This window comes from Bufo bufo, chromosome 3 (assembly GCF_905171765.1).
Source record: "Bufo bufo chromosome 3, aBufBuf1.1, whole genome shotgun sequence".
NCBI lineage: Eukaryota > Metazoa > Chordata > Amphibia > Anura > Bufonidae > Bufo > Bufo bufo.
Window position 1 is genome coordinate 355,559,907 of NC_053391.1, and position 22,995 is coordinate 355,582,901.

Below are 22,995 nucleotides of genomic sequence, written 5' to 3' on the forward strand. Positions count from 1 at the left end.
TGATCCGCACTGTACTGCATGTCGGGCTCCACCGCAGCCTCAGTCGCCCGCTGTGTCGCTCCCTGCTGCCTCTGACCCGCCTGACTGGGCTAGATCCCTGTCCCAGGCCGTGGAAAGCCTCACTCATGTCGTGGGCCGCCTAATAGACAGGCCGCCTACCCCGCAGGACGCCACTCTTACTGTCGCGCCCTCCGGGTCCACCGCTTCTGCCGCTGCAGCGGGTTCACTCTCCTTTAGTGACCCCTCCCGAGCTAGGCACTCTCAGAAGCGTATTAGAGTAGAGCGAGCCTCCTCCTCGGATGCCTCCCTCTCCCCGCCACGCGTGCGCACCCAGACGAGCCTCTCCTCCCCAAAGGATTCGCTCTCTGAAGGTGAATTGGCGGTTTCAGATTTGGAAATGGACTCGGCCCTGCCGTCCAAGCTAGCCTCAGCGATGGGTCAACTCATCTCTGATATTCGTGACACCTTTAAGGTGCAGGATGATCCCCCTAGCTCGGACGCAGCTAGCGTCTCATTTATCAGACCCAGGCAGGTCTCAAAAGTCTTCCCAATCCACTCTGATTTCTCCTCTGTGGTGTCTAAGGCTTGGGCTCGACCGGACGCCCGTTTTGTCAACCCCAAGAAGCTGGACATTTGCTATCCTTTTCCAGCAGATGTCGTGGCCACATGGTCTTCCCCACCCAAGGTGGACCCCCCTGTGGCCCGGCTGTCGAAGAACACGGCCATCCCTGTTCCCGACGGGTCCTCTCTTCAGTCAGCGGAGGACCGTCGCATGGAGACCCTTTCCAAGGGCATTTTTGCTGCCTCCGGTTCTGCTCTCAGACCGGTTTTTGCCTCTGCTTGGGCAGGGAAAGCAATCTCTGCTTGGGGTGCGCAGCTGGAACAGGAGTTGGACTCGGACGTCCCTATCCAGGACCTGCGTTCCTTGGCCCAGCTTATTGTTCGGGCCGGGAATTTTGTTTGTGAGGCCTCCCTTGATGCGGGAGCCCTTATTGCACGCTCCTCCGCCCTGGCAGTTTCCGTCAGGAGGGAGCTCTGGCTGAAGGTTTGGAAAGCGGACGCTGCCTCCAAACGTTCCTTGGCGGGGCTACCGTTTGCGGGTTCCCGCCTTTTCGGGGTCCGCCTAGACGAACTTATTTCGGAGGCCACGGGTGGTAAAAGCACCCATCTTCCTCAACCCCAAGCCAGGGGCGCCCCCCGCGGACGCCCTGGTGCGTCTCGTTTTCGGTCCTCCCGCAGGGCCTCTGGGGCTCCCACCACAGCTGCCGCTTCGGCTCCTCCCCAGGATAAGCATAGGAAGCCGTTTTTTCGGGCGCAGCCCTCCTGGCGCAAGCCGCAGGCTGCCCGCACACCCGCAGCAAAGCAATCCTCTGCCTGAAGGCGCGCCCCCACCCACCCGGGTGGGGGGCCGGCTCCTCCTTTTCAGGGACGTCTGGTTGGCTCACGTCTCCGACGCCTGGGCCCTCGAAATTGTGTGCTCCGGATACAAAATCGAATTTGCATCCTTCCCTCCAGATCGGTTCTTTCGCTCCCGCCTGCCACGGGACCCGAAACGCGCGGTTGCGTTCTCCGCGGCCGTTCAAGCCTTACTGGACAGGGGGGTGATTACCCCCGTTCCTCTAGAGGAAAGGTTCCAAGGGTTCTACTCGAACCTCTTTGTAGTTCCCAAGAAGGGAGGTTCCATGCGGCCCATTTTGGACCTCAAAAAGCTCAACCGTTTTCTCCTCCTTCGACGGTTTCGGATGGAGTCCCTCCGTTCCGCGGTGGCTTCCCTGGAGCAGGGAGATTTCATGTCTTCCATCGATATACAGGATGCCTACCTCCATGTTCCGGTAGCCCGGTGTCACCATCGCTTCCTCCGGTTCGCCGTGGGGGACCTCCACTTCCAGTTTGTCGCCCTTCCCTTTGGGCTGGCAACAGCCCCCCGGGTGTTCACCAAGGTTCTGGCCCCGGTTTTGGCCTTACTCCGTTCCAGGGGTGTTTTTCTGCTACCGTACTTGGACGATATCCTCATCAAGGCTCCGTCCCTTTCTCAAGCGGTTGCCAGCGTGGATCTCACTCTAGAGACTCTGACGAGGTTCGGTTGGGTCATCAACTTCCCCAAGTCCTCCCTTCCCCCCTCCAGACAACTGGTCTTCCTGGGAATGCTTTTAGACACGGGAGCGGCGGAAGTACGTCTTCCCTCGGAAAAACGTCTGATCCTCCGTGGGGCGGTTCGGGGTCTCCTTCTCCACCGTCGACCGTCCTTCCGCTTCTGCATGCGGGTCTTGGGGCAGATGGTTGCCTGCTTCGAGGCGATCCCGTTTGCGCAGTTTCACTCCCGCCCTCTCCAACGGGCGATCCTCTCCTCCTGGGACAAATCGCCGCAGTCTCTGGATCATCCCTTCCATCTATCGCCTCCGGTGAGGTCATCTCTCCGCTGGTGGTTACAGTCCCCTCTTCTGGGCAGGTCTTTTCTGCCACTCAACTGGTTGGTGGTTACAACCGATGCCAGTCTCTTGGGCTGGGGAGGCGTGTTTCCTCCCCGATCCGTCCAGGGCATTTGGTCTCCATTGGAGTCCAAACTCTCGATCAATGTCCTGGAGCTGAGAGCGGCCCTTTTGTCTCTACGACACTGGACTCATCTGTTGAAGGGTCATCCAGTTCGTGTACAATCGGACAACGCCACGGCTGTGGCGTACATAAACCACCAGGGGGGCACTCGCAGCGCTGCTGCAATGAGGGAGGTCTCCAGCATTCTCCGTTGGGCGGAAGCCCACGTCCCGGCCCTATCGGCAATTTTTATTCCAGGGGTGGACAATTGGGCGGCGGACTTCCTCAGTCGCACCACTGTCGACCCCGGCGAGTGGTCTCTTCACCCGGAGGTATTCGAGGCCATTTGCCTTCGTTGGGGCATACCGGACGTGGACCTCATGGCCTCCAAGTTCAATCACAAGGTCCCCGCCTATCTGTCCAGGGCCAGGGATCCGGGAGCTTGCGGAGCCGACGCCCTCGTTCTTCCTTGGCGAGGCTTCGCGCGTCCATACATATTCCCTCCCATCCCACTCCTGCCCAAGGTCCTTCGGAAGATCGCGGCGGAAGGCGTCTCGGTGATTCTGGTCGCTCCGGACTGGCCCCGCCGGTCTTGGTATGCCGACCTCATGCTGCTCCTGGCAGACGCGCCCTGGCCGCTGCCCGCCAGGGAAGATCTTCTCTCTCAGGGACCGATCTTCCACCCGCGTTTAAGGTCCCTACGTTTGACGGCGTGGTTGTTGAGACCACCGTCCTGACACGTAGGGGTTTTTCTGCGGACGTCGTCCGCACCATGATCCGCGCCCGTAAGCCGTCCTCTTCTAGGATCTATTATAGGACCTGGAGGACCTATTTGGGGTTCTGTGCCGATCTAGGGATTCCTCCGCTCCGCTTTTCTCTCCCCACCGTTTTGTCCTTCCTGCAGAGCGGACTTGCCCAAGGTCTGGGTCTTAGTTCTTTGAAGGGTCAGGTGTCTGCGCTGTCCATTTTGTTTCAGCGCCCACTGGCCCCCCTTGGTCCTGTCAAGACCTTCCTTCAGGGCGTGGCTCACGCGGTTCCCCCGTACCGGCCTCCGGTACCGCCCTGGGACCTGAACCTGGTTCTCTCAGCGCTCCAGGCTTCTCCTTTCGAGCCTCTGCGGACGGTTTCCTTGCGACTTCTGTCCTGCAAGGTTATTTTCCTTGTAGCAGTCACCTCTCTTCGGAGGGTGTCCGAATTGGCTGCACTCTCCTGTCTGGAACCTTTCCTAGTGTTCCACCAGGACAAGGTAGTTCTTCGTCCGGTCCCTTCCTTCCTTCCTAAGGTGGTCTCCGCCTTTCATCTGAACGAGGACATCGTTCTCCCCTCTTTGTGTCCTTCCCCTTCCCACCCTAGGGAGAGGGAACTTCATCGCCTGGACGTTGTCAGGGCGCTCAGGGCTTACCTGGAGGTAACCGGCTCTTTCAGGCGTACTGACTCGCTCTTTGTGGTTCCGGAGGGGTCGCGCAGAGGGTTGGCGGCATCCAAAGTCGCTATCGCCCGTTTTGTCAAGATGGCTGTTACTGAGGCTTATCTCGCCAAGGGCAAGGTTCCGCCCCTCGGTGTTACCGCTCATTCCACTAGAGCGGTCGGGGCTTCCTGGGCTCAGAGAAATCGGGCTTCTACGGAGCAGATTTGCAAGGCGGCCACTTGGTCCTCCTTGCACACCTTCACCAAGTTCTACAGGGTGCATACTCATGCGTCGGCTGACGCTGCTTTAGGCCGTCTGGTGTTGCAGGCGGCAGTTGATTGATGCCTCCGGTGTTGGTCTAGTTTGTTCTGGTCCCTCCCTTCTGGGACTGCTCTGGAACGTCCCATGGTTTCCTGTGTCCCCCAAGGAATATGGGCGAGAAAAGGAGACTTTTGTATTACTTACCAGTAAAGTCTCTTTCTCGCTCTTCCTTGGGGGACACAGCACCCGCCCTTCATTTGGGTTTACAGTTGTGGTTCCGGCTTGGTTGCCCCCGTTGGGGCTTGACGGTTCTTTTTCCGGTTGGTGGTTATCTTTCACTACTTGGACACGCAACTGGCAGTCTCTTCTCCAGGCTGAAGGGTATAGCTGATGGAGGAGGGGCTTACAGCTTTCACTTAGTGTCACGCCTCCTAGGGAGCAGAGCTATACCCATGGTTTCCTGTGTCCCCCAAGGAAGAGCGAGAAAGAGACTTTACTGGTAAGTAATACAAAAGTCTCCTTTTTTGGCCTCATTTTCTGGCGTTATTGTCCTATAGATATCCATTGTGTTTTTTCAAGCAGGACCAAAAACCCAAAGTGGCAATGTATTTGATAAAGTAACAAAAATGACCCCCTCCCCCAAAAAAGTACAGAAAACAAATGTAGTTTGGCAGCACATTAAAGGGTTCCCCATCTCGGACATGCTTGCTCATCTGTTTCCTGGATCTCCCATGGAAATGAATGGAGAGAACTGTGCCTTTGGGCCCATCTTTTCATTCACAGGGCCTCTGGGAGCTCCCATATTGGAGAGATGCATCTTTTAATGACATGATGGGAGGAAACTCCTTTAACAGACTGAGAAGTCTCTAACTGGCTTCTGGATTAGCTCCGCTTCCTTGCAAGTTCTTTTGCACTGAAGCAAATGACCAAATCTGATATGGCGCGTAATATTTCACTGTGGATGGAGTGCAGTTTATGTTCTTTGCTGTAACGTGGATTTGCAGGGTGTTAAATGAAGTAACATTGATTTGCTGTACAGGACCGTGTTGGAGGAAGAGTTGCCACCTTCCGTAAAGGGAATTATGTCGCTGACTTGGGGGCCATGGTAGTCACTGGACTTGGTAAGTTAATTTTCTTTACCCCATAGAGTAATTTTATTAGTCTGCCTTGTAATTATCCTGCATGCGTATAATTCGGTGGGAACATTTAATTCTTTCACTACCAAGGAATATATGTAATCCCTTGTAATATGTAATAAAGTTTTACTCCCCGGTTTTGTGTCTGTGAAAGGTAGGTAGAAGAGTTCCCAGCCTGTTACTGTCCTTATAATCGGGGGATATATATGCCGTCTGTCACAGTTAGACAGAGGGGGCTCCTTACAGTTTAAAGGGAACCTGTCACTGGGATTTTGTGTATAGAGCTGAGGACATGGGTTGTTAGATGGCCGCTAGCACATCCGCAATATCCAGTCCCCATAGCTCTGTGTGCTTTTATTGTGTAAAAAAAACTATTTGATAGATATGCAAATGAACCTGAGATGAGTCCTGTACGTGAGATGAGTCAGGGACAGGACTCATCTCAGGTTAATTTGCATATGTATCAAATCGTTTTTTTTATACAATAAAAGCACACAGAGCTATGGGTATTGTGGATGTGCTAGCGGCCATCTAGCAGCCCATGTCCTCAGCTCTATACACAAAATCCCGGTGACAGGTCCCCTTTTTTTAATGTGTTTTTTGCCTTTTACCTTTTTTGACTTTTTGTACTGAGACTCCACAGTAACAGAACACCAAAGTAGTAAATGCACTGCAGTAATAGTGAGGTGGAGCATTCTGTATTGCGCACCCTGCCAGAACCGTATGAGGTGCACAAGGGGTGTACGGAGCGGGCTCATGAGCTGATCCTGCTCCATAAGTGGCGAGTGCCGACTGTAACGCAGCTGACAACCAGCCGCAGTGACAGAGAGATGTTAGTCAAAGGGAGGGGGGGCTCCCCCTTACCTCTGATCTGCCCCCTGTCAAGAAATTGTGGGGTGCTTATCTGTTTCTGTGGCAGACTGGGGCTTTGTGAAGGCTCCCAGGCCTGCCGTATGGAGATTCCCCATAGACTGTTATAATCGATTTTATGGAATGACCACATTTTCCAGAAGAGTAAAAAAGTAATGTTTTAAAAATATATATATATATTTAAAAAATCCCACAACTATTAAATTCAAATCACCCTCTTTCCCAATTTTTCAGATAAATATAAACAAAAGCAAACATAATTGGTAACATTGCTTTCAAAAATGGCTGAACTATTAAAATATAAAAAAGTATTTATTTATTGATTCTGCACGGTCAACTCCATAAAGGAAAAACATCAAAATGACTGAATTATCTTTATTTATTTATTTTTTTGTTATCACTTGCTGGATAAAAAAAATTAAATACAAAGTAATATAAAATGTCGTATGCATCCCAAAATAATGGCAATAAAAACAGCCTGCCACACAAAGAACAAATCCTTACACAGCTCTGTAGATAGAACTACTGTATAAAAGAAAGTTGTCAGAACATGGTGATACAAAAAACGTTTTTTGTTCAAAGGTCTTTTATTTGTTTTAAAGTAGTAAAACCTAATATTTGGCATCGCTTACCCTAAGAATAAGGTCATTTTTGGTGCATAGCGAACTCTTTAGGAACAACACCTGAAAAAATAATTTTTTTTTGTTTTTACCCACTGACTTTTTTTTTCCGTTTTCAATGCAAAGTATGGTAAATTAAATAATGTGGTTAAAAAAATAAAATAAATTTGTCCCCAAAAAAACAAACCCTCATACAGCTATGTGACCAGAAGAGTAAAACCGTTATGACTCTTGGAAGGCGGGGAGTCAAACAGAAAAGGCAAATGTGGCCCAGGTCCCAAAGGGGTCCATCTATAGCTTCTTATGCATGGGTTGCCATGATGGAATCCTTATAGACCTTACAGAATTGTCAGCTGATGCGGGACTTCTATTTTAAAATGTAAAGCCTTTACTTTGATTTTTTGTTTTTGCTGCAGGTGGCAATCCAATGGCTGTGATCAGCAAACAAGTTAATATGGAATTGGCAAAAATAAAGCAAAAATGTCCTTTGTATGAAGCTAATGGACAAGCGGTATGTATTAAAGGAGCACTACAGATTTTTTTATTTTTATTGGGCCCTGTGTTTGTAACGTTTCTAAGGCCCCTTTCACACGAGCGAGTATTCAGGAGCATGCTGCGTTGCGTGAAAATCGCAGCATGCTCCTCTTTGTGCATTTTTCACGTAACGCAGGCCCCATAGAAGTGAATGGGGTTGCGTAAAAATCGCAAGCAAGTGCGGATGCGGTGCGATTTTCACGCATGGTTGCTAGGAGACGATCGGGATGGAGACCCGGTCATTATTATTTTCCCTTATAACATGGTTATAAGGGAAAATAATAGCATTCTGAATACAGAATGCATAGTAAAACATCGCTGGAGGGGTTAAAAAAAATAATAATAATAATTTAACTCGCTTTAGTCCACTTGATCGCGGCCCGGCATCTCCTTCTGTCTCCTTTGCTGAACAGGACCTGTGGTGAGCATTTTACAGGTCAAGGACCTGTGGTGACGTCACTCTGATCATCACATGATCTTTTACCATGGTGATTGATCATGTGATGACCGGAATGACGTCACCAAAGGTCCTGTTGCTGCACAGAGATCAGATGAAGACAGAAGGAGATGCCGGGCATCGCGATCAAGTGGACTAAGGTGAGTTAAATTTTTATTTTATTTTATTTTTTAACCCCTCCAGCGATGTTTTACTATGCATTCTGTATTCAGAATGCTATTATTTTCCCTTATAACCATGTTTGGGTACCAAACACGCGCGATTTTTCTCTCGTGAGTGCAAAACGCATTACAATGTTTTGCACTCGTGCGGAAAAATCGCGGGTGTTCCCGCAACGCACCCGCACATTTTCCTGCAACGCCCGTGTGAAAGAGGCCTAAGGGTTAAGGCCGTACAGTGAAAGCCCTTACCAGACTCTGCATTCTGCATAACATGACTTCGTTCTTTGCGCTGCTGGATCACATGACTTGCAGACTGACACAGCGTCTCCTGTGTACGCCCGGGTTCATATCAAGGCTCTCATAGACTTGCATAGAGAATTTTACTTTCAGCTGACAGACAGCAAAAGCTGTATAACCCATGGGCAGACTGCAGGCTATGTGATCTTGGAAAACACAATTGATGAACTTGGAAATGAATGGAAAGACGCCGGTAATAGAGCAGGGATCAGCAACCTTCGGCACTTCAGCTGTTGTGAAACTACAATTCCCAGAATGCTCCATTCATTTCTATGAGAGCTCTTAGAAGAGCAGAACAAGTGTGCATGCTGGGAGTTGTAGTTTCACAACAGCTGGAGTGCCAGAGGTTGCCTATCTCTGCCATAAAGACTTTATTGTGCGTCTTTAAAACCAAACAGGGAACAACATGGACACCTGAATACCTATGCATTTCGGGTCTAACAATAATGACTCTTACTCATAGCATAGAGGAAAAAAAGAGACAATGCAAATCGGACAAAGTACAACAATGCTTACAAAAATTATAGTGCTAATACTATGCTTATTTATAAAAGCGAGATGCTTGGACAATGCATTTTGTACGAAACCATCTAAGCCCGTCTGCCGAACGACAAGGCGATCTCTGTTAGACGGGTCCTAACACTTTTGACGTTCGGCAGACGGGCTTAGATGGTTTTGTACAAAATGCATTGTCCAAGCATCTCGCTTTTATAAATAAGCGTAGTATTAGCACCATAATTTTTGCAAGCAATATTGTACTTTGTCTGATTTGCAGAGTGCTGCAGCATTGTCTCTTTTTTTCCTCTAGGTCTCTGCCATGGCAGCGTGCACCTGCGCACTGGGAGGTGCTGACTGACCCCCTTTCTTTGCAGTCTTACTCATAGCATGCCATGAGTAAGGACCATTGATTTGTAGCTTATTTTACATTGCAATGTAAATTGTCCATAGGATATGTCAAATGTCTCATAGGTGGGAGTCACACCTCTGGGACCTTCAACTGTTGTGGAAACTGGTGCCTTGATGCCCACTTCACCTGGTAAGGTGGATGTCAACTGCCAGACTCGGGTTGAATTTCATTGTAGAGGTGGCATACGTGTGCACAGCTCTCTCCATTCTAGTTTATGGGAGTTAGGGAAAGAGCTGGGCAAGCTGGCAATTCCATTTCGTAAAGTGATAACATATCTTTAGCACAGGAATCGGCAACCTCTAGCGCTTCAACTGTTCTGAAACTACAACTCCCAGAATCCTCATTTCACTTTTGTGGCAGTTACAAGAACAGCTGAGTAAGTCTGCATGCTGGGAGTTGTAGTTTCACAGCATCTCGAGTGCCAAAGGTTGCTGATCCCTGCTCCTAGCATATGCCAACACTTTTATATTGGTGGGGGTCTGACCTCAGGGACTCCACTAATCCTGAGAAAGAAGCTTCTGCATTGCTGCCATAGTGTTGCATCTCAGCGGCGCCCCAGCCAGATGCTGTGCGGCGCCATTCTAAGGAACAGGACTACGCTGCAGCCCCCTGCACAGCCGGTGCCCAGGAGTGCTGCTTTGCAGGAAAAACATAGGAGGGATGCAGCAACTTCTTTCTGAGGATTGGCGAGGAGTCCCAGAGTTGGACCCCCACAGATCATCATCTTGGCCATATGCCATCACTGTATGAGATGGGAAAACCTTTTAAAGGTTATAGTGGCAGTAGGGGTGGGCGGTATAGGCGATATGCGATATAAATTTGGGCCACGATATGGATTTTCGCCTATATCGCCGGACAGCGATATGATCACGCTCTCTGCGCGCACCATTTTCTCCTGAGCCGGCCGGCACAGTGGAGGGAGTCCCTCCCTCCCCACTGTGCGCGGCTGCCGCTGAACACCAATGAGGACAGAGTAGGAGGAGGAGGGGAGGGACTGTGGCCACTGCGCCACCAATGAATGTGCCGGCCATATCCCACAGGGTCCCCCTCCCCCCCCCCCCCCCCCCTCCATCATTGGTGGCAGTGGGCAGTTCTGATCGGAGTCCCAGCAGTGTAATGCTGGGGCTCCGATCGGTTACCATGGCAGCCAGGAGTCACGCTACTGAAGTCCTGGCTGCGATGGTATGTTAGTGAGCAGCATTATACTCACGTGCGCCGTGGCCGCCGATCGCTCCTTCTTCTGTCTGTGCGGCGGATTGCTAATGCTTATAGAATTAGCAATGCGCCACACAGACCTATGAGAAGGAGCGACCGGCGGCCACGGCGCACGTGAGTATAATGCTGCTCACTAACATATCATCGCAGCCAGGACTTCAGTAGCGTCCTGGCTGCCATGGTAACCGATCGGAGCCCCAGCATTACACTGCTGGGACTCCGATCGGAACTGCCCACTGCCACCAATGATGGGGGGGGTGGGGCAGATCAGAGGCTGGGGGGTGGGGCAGATCAGAGGCTGGCTGCCATGGTCAGCTCCCTGCTGTTGTGTGCACAGGGCAGCAGGGAGAGTGTAAAGTCCTATTCACCCTAATAGAGCTCTATTAGGGTGAATATGACAAGGGTTCTAGCCCTTAAGGAGGCTAATGGTTATTAAATAAAAAGTAAAAAAAAAAAAAAAGTTTAAACACCCCCCCCCCCCAATATAGAAAACAATATATCGCAATATATGTCGCATATCGCACATGCCTAAAATTATATCGCAATATAGATTTTAGGCCATATCGCCCACCCCTAAGTGGCAGTGCTTGGTATTACAGCGAAGCCTATTGACTTGAATGGGGCTGAGCTGCAGCTAGGCCATGTGACCGATTTTCAGTGATGTCACTGGCCTAGGAAGAGGCTGCAGCGATCAGCAGAGGTCTTAGGTGTCAGACCCCTGCAGATCTGAAACTGATGACCTATCCAGAGGATAAGTCATAAATATATTTTCCTGGATAACCCCTTTAAGTTAATTTTCCCTCAGGAAACCTTTGAAGACAGGGTTGCAACATTTAATTTCAGAATATCAAATCCCAACTGTGCCTCTTATGTAGTGGTTTAATATGTCGCTGAGTCATGTACTACTTGGGACCTCTCTTTTACCACTTTAGTAATTATACCGTGTAGTGCAGTGGTAGGAAACCTCCGGCACGCCAGCTGTTGTGAAACTACAACTCCCAGCAGGCAAACTTGCTTTGCTTTTCTCCCATAGAAATGAATGACATATCCTGGGAATTGTAGTTTCACAGCAGCTGGAGTGTCGAAGGTTGCTGACCCCTGATGTAGTGTATCTATGTTAAAGGTTATGCCCATCTCAGACATTGGTGGCATATTGCTGGGATATGCCCCCAATGTCTGATAGGTGTGGGTCCAACCTCTGGGACATGCATCTATACTTAGAACTGAGCCCACTAAGTCCCAGAGGGTGCACTGAGCATGCGCAGCTGCCCTCCTTTCATTCCTATGAGAGCGCCGAAAATAGCTGAGTGCTGGCTCGGCTATTTCCATCAGCCCCATAGAAGTGAATGCAGCGGTGGCCGCGGTGCGCCTCCAATTCATTTCAATGGGAGATCTGAAAATAGCCGAGCATCCCTCTCGGCTATTTTCGATGCTCCCATAGGAATGAATGGAGGGAAGCTGCGCATGCTCAGTGCACCCTCTGGGACCTAAGTATAGATGCATGTCCCAGAGGTGGGACCCACACCTATCAGACATTGGGGGCATATCCTAGCAATATGCCACCCATGTCTGAGATGGGAATAACCCTTTAAATAAGTATACTTTGTATGATTTACTTTTTCAGTACTTTAATGCCTCCTAATTCCGATATTCAGTTACGTTTCGCCTTTCAGGTGCCAAAAGAAAAGGATGAAATGGTAGAGCAAGAATTTAACCGTTTATTGGAAGCTACCTCCTACCTCAGCCATCAGCTAGATTTCAATGTTCTTAATAATAAACCTGTCTCGCTAGGACAAGCCTTGGAAGTTGTTATACAGTAAGTTGGCCTCATATACTTTGTCGATGACTATAATACTAAGTATAGATGCATACGACTTTGTCTTTCTCTTCTGTATGCCCATTTTTTTTATTGGATAATTTCTATTTTAGTATTTTTTTTTATTGACTTGGCCTGGTCCAGTTTTACATATATCCTTCTTGTTTCTTTTTTATATAAGACTTCAAGAAAAGCACGTAAAAGATGAACAGATTGAGCACTGGAAGAAAATAGTGAAAACACAGGAGGAATTAAAGGAACTGCTGAATAAGGTACACCTTTTAGTGGTACATATACTATAGATCAGTACAGCTGCTTTAAAGATTTGGCCAGTTTCATAGGAACATGCAGGGAGTTGCAGCTGTTGCAAGTCCAATCCCATTCACACCATTGAGGTAGTGGTCTCCTGACCACTTTGCCAACATCCATCTTTGAATACACGTAGAAGCACTTACTTAAATAGTTCTTCACAAGCGCTTCTATATGGATGTAGCGGGAGAAGATATGCGGAGAAAGTGGTCATGTAGCTGCAGCTCTGTGATGCCGAATGGGCAAAATGAAAACCAGAGGGAATTAAATCGGCCATGGTATTGGTAACTGGCATGGCTTTATTTAATGCTGTGAGCATATTGTGCCACTACCTCTGATCGTGGGGAGTTGGAACCCCACTGATCTGAAATTGATGACCTATCCTAGAAAACTCTCCCATAGAAGTCAATGAGGTTCCCTTCCTGACCTTTGTCTCTCTTGTGCCCATCTGGTCAGTCCACTCTAAAAGCTAATTGCTTTGTCTGTTGAAAAGTTGCCATGCTAAGCTCTATCTGCGCTGTGAATGACAGTTTATCTCTAATGTAATGTCGGGTTTTTTGGTTCTGAAATCTGAATACATCATACACTTTAGTAGTTCTGTAATCATAAGGTGCTGTTCCTCTTAACAGATGGTTAATTTAAAAGAGAAGATAAAGGAGCTTCATCAGCAGTACAAGGAGGCATCTGATGTAAAGCCTCCGCGAGACATCACTGCTGAGTTCTTGGTGAAAAGCAAGCATAGAGATCTGACCGCACTTTGCAAGGTATTGATGTTTTCATGCATTACTGCTTAATCTTGTGTTGTTTGACTGTAATGGCAGACAAAAACTGCTGCATTCAGCGTTTCTTGTCTGGCCGATTATCGGCATATTTTCTGGGCAGCGGGTGGATCTCTGCCGGACTCCAATGCCGGATCCAGAGAACTCCAGCCTGCCGGAGAACTCTGCCGCAGAAGTGTAACGTGTAGACGGCACAGGAAAAACGAAAGGTGAAGTCATTGTATTCCAGCAGTTCACTTAGTCGTGCTGTTGTACGGTAACATCCGGTATGGGTGCAGTAATATTCTGTGACTGTTTAGAAGATCATTTATAAGATGTAATCACACCTGCAGTTTTGGGGCAATTTATTATTATTATTATTATTAAAAAATATATATATATATATATATATATATATATATATATATATATATATATATATATATATATATAATATTTTTTTTTTTTTTTTTTTTTTTGGCAAAGCCAGGAGGGGATGTAAAAGAAGAAAGGGAATAAAGGGAAAAACGAACACGTCTCCTTTCTTTTGTATCCCCTCCTGTGTTAGGTCTCCGCACACGACCGTATGTATTTTGTGTGCCTCAAGATTTTGGATCCGCAAAATAACGATACAATCAGTGTTGCATCCACATTGACTTCAATGAGCCCACGGCCCGCATTTTGCGGCCAAGTATAGGACCTGTTTTATATTGTTGCAAAATGGACATATGGACGTGGAAGCACACGGATCACCCATGTGTCCGTTCTGCCAAAAAGATATACTGAGCTGATCCTAAGTGTTAAAAAGTTGGTTGCCCAACAAATATAACATTTTATATCAGAAAACGAGCATAAATTACACCTAAAATCTACACCAGCTCCTAGCTTCGAGACTCAGATCTCCCAAGATGAACCAAAATTACTAAGGGGCATGTGCCTCTTATGCCAGTGTATTTTTATATATATATATATATATATATATATATATATATATATATACAGGGCACAACTACACTGCAACATTTGTCGCGCGACATTTTGTCGCACACCAATTTTTATAATGGCAGTCTATGGTGTCGCATTGCGACATGCTGCGAATGCGACGTGACAGTCGCAAAAAAATCCATCTCAAATTGATTTTTTACGACAGTCGCAGCATGTTGCAGTGCGACACCATAGACTGCCATTATAAAAATTGTCGCGAGACAAATGTCGTCGTGTAGACCTAGCCTTAGTCTCCCTGTGGCTTTTCTATGGCCCAGTGTCCTTATGGAGCTATGCCTTCCCTAAGTTGCTGACCTTGTGGAACTATCATTTGTGTGCTGCAGGATTATGATGTGCTGGCAGAGGCCCAGGCAAAGCTTGAGGAGAAATTGCAGGAACTAGAAGCCAACCCTCCAAGGTAAATGTGGATAGCAGTACTGTTGTTTTTGTCCTTTGTCAGAGTGTGGAGAGAGTCAATTTCCAAATGAATAAATTCTACTGGTGACGTCGTGTTAGCTAAAGGAATATTACACTGCCTTGACGCTACATTACATGTTTTCACCCATTTGGGTTTCCATTTTTTTTTCCTCTTAGCGATGTGTATTTATCTTCGCGGGACAGACAGATACTTGACTGGCATTTTGCAAACTTAGAATTCGCTAATGCAACTCCCCTTTCTACACTTTCTCTGAAGCACTGGGATCAGGTAATTTGTACTGCAGTGTTCTTCTACCTTGTGTGTCTCTGCCTTGCGTTTTTTCTATAACGTGGTTCTTCTTGACAGGATGATGACTTTGAGTTCACTGGCAGCCATTTAACTGTTCGGAATGGTTATTCCTGCGTTCCTGTGGCATTGGCAGAAGGTCTTGATATAAAGCTTAACACTGCCGTCCGACAAGTCCGCTACACGGCTTCTGGTATGTTTGAGAGAACTATGGATGTTATATTAAACACTTACATTTGAAAATCCAGAATAAATGGGAAAGAGTATTGTTGAACTGCTGTTTTACACTATCGTCCCTCCCAGCGCTGCGCAAAGTGGCTAAAGGCAGGCAAAAGCAAAAAACAATCACATCACTTATCAAAACTAAAAGTATCTTACTGTGCAAGAAAAACCATATTCATGGTAAAGATCTGCCTTCCCTTGTGGTCCGGCCTGTCAATTGAAAGGAGGCTTTTTGAAAAAAAAATATATAAAAATTCTTTCAGTCTCTTCATGGGTGCTAACAGTATATGGATTGGTAAAGATATTTTTATTCCTAATTTTAGGAAAAAGAAAATTAAGAACAATACAAACATACAAACATTTCAATTTACAAACATACGTGTTTATTTTACTATAGACCACACTGGACCATAGGACGCACCCACATTTAGAAACGTAAAAATAGAAAATTATAATATTATCCTATGGGTGATACACAGTTGATATGGTACACAGTACAAAAGCCAGTGCCCCATCACATTGCCAGCCACAGTGCCCCATGGCTGTGCCATTCTCCCTGCACACATTTACTCTGCTGTGTGTTATTTGCACACTGAACTGTCATACTTTTACAGAACTATGTGTGTAAGATGTGACCGACAACTCTCAAATTATATACAGAGAGCACAGTACATGCTGTGTCCTGACAACCAGGAACTGTCAGCTAGTAACGGAACTCAGTCTCCTGCTTCTAATGCCGCTGTTTGGACTATTAGACGCACCAGAAGATGGCAGCATAAGATTGAGGAGAAAAGTGCATCTTAATAGTTTGAAAAATACCATATGATTTTTGTTTTTAGCCTAGTCCCTTCCATTTAATGATTTTTATATATATTTTTTTTTTAAATAGGATGTGAAGTCATAGCGGTGAACACGCGCTCCACCAGTCAGACGTTCATTTACAAGTGTGATGCTGTGCTTTGTACTTTGCCACTGGGTGTATTGAAACAACAGCCACCAGCTGTACAGTTTGTCCCTCCACTTCCAGAATGGAAAACCTCCGCTGTGCAAAGAATGGGTTTTGGAAATCTAAATAAGGTGATATTCATATGTATGTTAAAGGGAGTTGTCCAGGGTTTACAAAAACTAGTATAAAGACCCTTTACAGGACCCAACAATTGGGACTTTTAACAGGAAGGTGTTCCCATAATTGCCCTGTGTAAAGGAGCCCCTATCATCAGGAGAAAGCCTCGCTGGTGCAGACACCAAAATCATTGTTCTGGGCAGCAGATTTTGCTGATAAACAGGAATCTGCTGCCCGGAAAGAATGATTCTCTATGGGGATAAGCAATGTCTGCCTATACAGACATATGTAATGGGAGCAAATGATTCACTCCCGCTAACTGCCTGCTGAGTCAGGCCTTAACAGCAGGCAATGTAATAAAATATTATCCCATTACAATTTAAATCCCTGTCCACCCCTGGTGGTTCCAGGTCTGTCAATTTTACTTGTCCCTCAGCAATGATTTTATATTCATCTGCATGATCTCTGCAGCCAGTCGGCACCCTCAGTGGTCCCTTGCCACACACGCAAGCATTACTGCTGAGGCCAGTGATTGGCTGCAGTGATCATGTCATTACAGCAGCATTGCCTGTTAGTTTAGTTTAGGCACTTTGGGTAGCCATTTATTATAGTTTACACACCACTTTTTGGCAGATTTAGGTTGTGTATTTTGTCACAAAGGTGTTTTGCGACAAAATCTATGACTTTACTCCACTCTCGCCCCATGAAGACTGACACTGTCCCATCATTGCAAGAACACACTGGTAACCTTCAGTTGGACCTTTATTCATAAACTTCTAGCAGGAATAATGGAGGGATGGGACAACATTATAATGAAACTTACATGTCAGCAGAGGTGGCGGGTCCTCTTTAAGCTAGTGTTGGCAGACTTGCTCGGGGTACTAAAAGCAGCAAATTTCACCATTGAACTCATGTTTGGAATTTGTCCTTTCAGGTGGTGCTATGTTTTGACAGAGTATTTTGGGACCAAACGGTTAATTTATTTGGTCACGTCGGCAGCACCACTGCCAGCAGAGGGGAGCTGTTTCTTTTCTGGAATCTTTATAAAGGTAATTTCTGTTCTCTTCCCTGTGAACATTCCTTTATAACATGACCTGTGTTTTCTGTGCTGCCGGAGGATGGGGAGGCGCAGGCCACATCATAAATTGGGCGCATCCTCTAGCAGTTCCTCATCTGAAATCTACAGCATAGATTTCTGTCTTCATGTATGCCAGAAAACCCGCATAAATGAAGATAAATGCGGTGGGCTTGCTGGTCACGGCCCCTTTTCTTAACGTGTCATAATAGATGCTTAAAGTAAAAGGTACATCTGTTTTTTTACATGTTGTATAACAGCACCCATACTGCTGGCCTTAGTGGCTGGAGAAGCCGCGGGAATAATGGAGAACATCAGTGACGACGTTATAGTCGGACGTTGCTTGGCCATTCTGAAGGGAATATTTGGAAGCAGTGCAGTACCACAGGTAAGTGTTCAATCTCCCCCACCTGACTGTTGCAGTTCCAGGTAGGTATTTGAGCGCCATCATCCTTCACCCTTTAGATATGGAATAGTGTGTGGCTACTTTTGAGACCTGCTGCACAGACCGCCTCATTGGGTTTTGACCTACATTGTGATACAATGCCATATTCAGTACAAGATTAATAATTTACTTTTCTTTATATTTTCAGCCCAAAGAGACCGTTGTAAGCCGGTGGCGTGCTGACCCATGGGCTCGGGGATCCTACTCTTATGTAGCAGCTGGCTCCTCTGGCAATGACTACGATTTGATGGCTCAACCAATTACTCCAGGCCCTGCCATTCCAGGAGCACCACAAGTACGTTTTCACTATTTAAAGGGGTTGTCTCCTCTTAGACATTGGCGGCATAACTCTAGCATATGCGATCCCTGTCAGATAGGTGCTGGTCTCACGTCAGGGACCTGCACCTGTCTCCAGAACGGGACCCCAAAGTGAGTGGAGAGTCTGGACGTCCACACTCCATTTCTATTGGATTGGCAAAAAATAGCCTTGGCTATCTCTAGGAGCCCCATGGAAGTCAGTAGAGCGCTGGGCGCTTGCGCTTTCGCTCGGCTATTTTCGAAACTCCTATAGAACTGAATGGAGAGCATGCCACACATGCACAGTGTGCTCTCCTTTGCTTTCAGGAACCCTTTCTGGAGATTTATGTGGGACCTGCACCGATCTGAGTTTGATGGCATAACCTAGTGATATGCCATCCAAGTCTGGGATATCCCAACCCCTTTTAAAATACTCTTTACTAATGCAGTTTCACATGTGGAGTACCATCGCTTGACTGCCACCAAGCTGCCTTTCTTTCTGTTGAGTTGAACAGATGAATCGCAGTTACCCTAAAGGGGTGAAATCCAATCTAAAAGATCTTGTGATATGTGAAGTCTGATTTGAACCCACTAATGATATGTAGAATGAAAGGCCTCTGTTGGGCTCTTGGTCCCTAAAAATGTTGGCATTTCTTATAGATTTGTTGGCACTGCATCACTGTGAGATCTTTTGCTGTGGCTCATAAAAGGGGTTTTCTGGAGCTTGATATTGATGGCCTATCCTCAGGATCGGACTAGTGGGGGTCTGTCACTCAGCATTCCTGCCAGTGAGCTGTTACATGTGGTCACTGTACCTCCAGTGAGCACTGCAGCATACCAAGCACAGCGCCTTACATTGTATAGTGGCTGTGCTTGGTATTGCAGTCCAGGCCCATTCACTTGAATAGGAATGAGCTACACATAGGCTATGTGCCTTCACTCGCCTGTGCACTCCCCTCTTCAAACATCTGATCGTCATGGAATACCAGGAGTCGCACCCCCACCAATCGGATACTAATGACCTATCCTAAGGATCAGTTGAACTGCCGTAAAATCCCTATAAATATACTCAAGTGCAAAATGTGACACTAGCATTTCAAGTTTGCTGAACAGGAAGAGGCAGTCTTCACATTATTGTAGGTCTTTCACATTCTAGTTGCCACATTTTTGTTTTATAATGCACAACATTTCGCTTTCTTTTTTTTCCCACTTTCTTCTCCTTTTCCATATTGGTGCTACCTCCCCACAATGCAAAAGTGTATCAAAAGGCTAGGTAACTTTGCTGCATTTCTTTTGTTGTGGGACTTCCACAATGTACAGATTAGGTCAGAACGGGTCCTGAATGGCTGGAATTTTACTGTGTTCTGCTGCCAATGAATACGTCATATAGTTTAGCGGTGTAGTGTTCTGGCTTGCGGGGGGGTCTAGTACGCTTGTTACTTTACACGTATCTACTAATATTTCCTTCTCTTCCCTCTTCCTTGCAGCCCATTCCACGCTTGTTCTTTGCTGGGGAGCACACTATTCGGAACTACCCTGCGACTGTTCACGGAGCTCTGCTGAGCGGTTTGAGAGAAGCTGGACGTATTGCTGACCAGTTCCTTGGTGTCATGTATAATATACCACGTCAGGCCACCCCTGGAGTTCCTGCACCTCCGATGCCATAGAAAGCACATTGGATGGATAAACTTTGAAATGGAGATACCGTTTTACAGTACTGAACTTTGTATTTCTGGCTGCTGAGCATTCACCCACCAGACTGACTCTTAGTATTCCATGGATTTGTTTCTTCCACTTATTTTCTAGCAAGACATTGATTCCCGGTGTTAAGCCGATGTTGGGTAGATCGTAATTGCTATTCTCTAGCACTACTAGCTACATTTTTGCGTCGTGAAGTTTGCCTCCTAATGTTTAAATAAACATTATATTGGCATTCATACATTTTTTTTTTTTTTTTTTTTTTTTGTGGCCCATTTTTTTTTTTTTTTTTTATCTGCAATTAAATTTATGTTTCATTAAGTATTTTTATATTAAACAATTTTGGGAAAATCAGTGCAGATATTTATTTTGTAAGCATGAATTGTTAAGATGCCGGAATAAACTGCCCTGTCTATGCAAAGTTCAACCCGCACCTATGTGGAGAATGGTGAACCACCTGGGCAGGTGCCTGCTGCATCCAGGCAGAGATTGGCGAGGGGGCTACACCTACCTGCAGCTCTCTCCACTCACTGTGCTTGCCTCTCCAGGCAAATAGAGAGGGATTAAAAGACATTAAACCTAATCTCCTTGCTAAACCAACCAACTATGATATTCAGGAACCTCAAACTTTATCAAAGGAGGCTTGGGAATTGTGGTGTAATGCTACATTCATCGTACGTACATCTCCGGTCAGAAATCCAGCAGAGGTATAGCTTGTCTGAGTTGACCAGTTTCGGCATTACTAGATAATGCCGTGCACAGCCGGATCCCCATTGACTGTAATGGGATCCAGCCATTTTCCAGTCAGCTTTCACCTGTACACAAACCATTTCATTCAACGTTTTTTGTTTGGTTGGAAGGAGGCTGGATGCCATTAATAGTCAATGGGGTCCAGTGGTGAACATCATTATTTGGATGTGCCGTGTACGGTGCAATCCGGTAGCCTGTTCTTCTGCTGGATCAGGCTACCAGATTCCAAAACCATATGTGAACCTACTATAAGCCAGGTGAACTTTCTCTTAACTATTAAAAGAACCTGTCATCATATCTTTAGCCAGAAAACACTCCACTATAGCATTATACAAGATAGTAATAGGTTTTTAACCCCTTCATGACCAATCCATTTTTCACCATCGTGTCCAAGCCTAATTTTGCAAATCTGACGTGTTTATGTAGAAACTATGGAACACTTTTTTACTTATCCGAGCAATTCTGAGATTGTTTTTTCGTGATATACAGGTTCTTCTAAAAAAATTAGCATATTGTGATAAAGTTCATTATTTTCTGTAATGTACTGATAAACATTAGACTTTCATATATTTTACATTCATTACACACAACTGAAGTAGTTCAAGCCTTTTCTTTTAATATTGATGATTTTGGCATACAGCTCATGAAAACCCAAAATTCCTATCTCAAAAAATTAGCATATCATGAAAAGGTTCTCTAAACGAGCTATTAACCTAATCATCTGAATCAACTAATTAACTCTAAACACCTGCAAAAGATTCCTGAGGCTTTTAAAAACTCCCAGCCTGGTTCATTACTCAAAACCGCAATCATGGGTAAGACTGCCGACCTGACTGCTGTCTGTCCAGAAGGCCATCATTGACACCCTCAAGCAAGAGGGTAAGACACAGAAAGAAATTTCTGAACGAATAGGCTGTTCCCAGAGTGCTGTATCAAGGCACCTCAGTGGGAAGTCTGTGGGAAGGAAAAAGTGTGGCAGAAAACGCTGCACAACGAGAAGAGGTGACCGGACCCTGAGGAAGATTGTGGAGAAGGACCGATTCGAGACCTTGGGGGACCTGCGGAAGCAGTGGACTGAGTCAGGAGTAGAAACATCCAGAGCCACCGTGTACAGGCGTGTGCAGGAAATGGGCTACAGGTGCTCCATTCCCCAGGTCAAGCCACTTTTGAACCAGAAACAGCGGCAGAAGCGCCTGACCTGAGCTACAGAGAAGCAGCACTGGACTGTTGCTCAGTGGTCCAAAGTACTTTTTTCGGATGAAAGCAAATTTTGCATGTCATTCGGAAATCAAGGTGCCAGAGTCTGGAGGAAGACTGGGGGGAGGGAAATGCCAAAATGCCTGAAGTCCAGTGTCAAGTACCCACAGTCAGTGATGGTCTGGGGTGCCATGTCAGCTGCTGGTGTTGGTCCACTGTGTTTTATCAAGGGCAGGGTTAAAGCAGCTAGATATCAGGAGATTTTGGAGCACTTCATGCTTCCATCTGCTGAAAAGCTTTATGGAGATGAAGATTTCATTTTTCAGCACAACCTGGCACCTGCTCACAGTGCCAAAACCACTGGTAAATGGTTTACTGACCATGGTATTACTGTGCTCAATTGGCCTGCCAACTCTCCTGACCTGAACCCCATAGAGAATCTGTGGGATATTGGGAAGAGAAAGTTGAGACGCAAGACCCAACACTCTGGATGAGCTATCGAAGCATCCTGGGCCTCCATAACACCTCAGCAGTGCCACAGGCTGATTGCCTCCATGCCACGCCACATTGAAGCAGTCATTTCTGCAAAAGGATTCCCGACCAAGTATTGAGGGCATAACTGAACTTAATTATTTGAAGGTTGTCTTTTTTTGTATTAAAAACACTTTTCTTTTATTGCTCGGATGAAATATGCTAATTTTTTTAGATAGGAATTTTGGGTTTTCATGAGCTGTATGCCAAAATCATCAATATTAAAACAAGAAAAGGCTTGAACTACTTCAGTTGTGTGTAATGAATGTAAAATATATGAAAGTCTAATGTTTATCAGTACATTACAGAAAATAATGAACTTTATCACAATATGCTAATTTTTTTAGAAGAACCTGTATTGTACATCATGTTGATGATAAATTTGAGTCGATATGTTTTACTTTGATTTCTAATGAATTTTCTGTAAATCCAAAATTTACTGAAAATTTGGAAACAAAATTGCCATATTCAAAATTTTTATTTCTACGCATTAAAGACAGATAGTTATACCTCATAATATAGTTATTAATGGACATTCACCATATGTCTACTTTGTTGCCATTTTGTAAATGTCATTTTATTATTTTGGGACGTTAGAAGGATTAAAATTTTAGAAGTAATGTTTAATATTTTCTATAAAATTTTTCAAAACGACTTAAGGACCCAGTCAGTTCTGAAGTCACTTTGAGGGCCTTACATAATAGAAACGACCTGTAAATGACCCAATT

General features: G+C 46.1%; 1 protein-coding gene across 4 annotated transcripts in view; it reads left to right on the forward strand.

Annotated features, from left to right (window-relative positions):
• KDM1A (lysine demethylase 1A) overlaps positions 1–20,996 on the forward strand; it is a 37,459-nt gene extending 16,463 nt beyond the window's left edge. Inside the window, exons 7-19 of one of the 4 annotated variants that reach the window (XM_040424509.1) lie at positions 5,241–5,322; positions 7,244–7,338; positions 12,054–12,214; positions 12,396–12,486; positions 13,153–13,287; positions 14,610–14,683; positions 14,860–14,971; positions 15,050–15,182; positions 16,101–16,288; positions 17,209–17,323; positions 17,610–17,737; positions 17,943–18,089; positions 19,579–20,996. In XM_040424509.1, the coding sequence (XP_040280443.1) occupies positions 5,241–5,322; positions 7,244–7,338; positions 12,054–12,214; positions 12,396–12,486; positions 13,153–13,287; positions 14,610–14,683; positions 14,860–14,971; positions 15,050–15,182; positions 16,101–16,288; positions 17,209–17,323; positions 17,610–17,737; positions 17,943–18,089; positions 19,579–19,758 (1,641 nt within the window). In that variant the 3' untranslated portion in view covers positions 19,759–20,996. The remainder of the gene's footprint in view (positions 1–5,240; positions 5,323–7,243; positions 7,339–12,053; positions 12,215–12,395; positions 12,487–13,152; positions 13,288–14,609; positions 14,684–14,859; positions 14,972–15,049; positions 15,183–16,100; positions 16,289–17,208; positions 17,324–17,609; positions 17,738–17,942; positions 18,090–19,578) is intronic. The other 3 variants (XM_040424511.1, XM_040424510.1, XM_040424513.1) reach the window with 3 other exon arrangements.
• Positions 20,997–22,995: the final 1,999 nt, after the last annotated feature.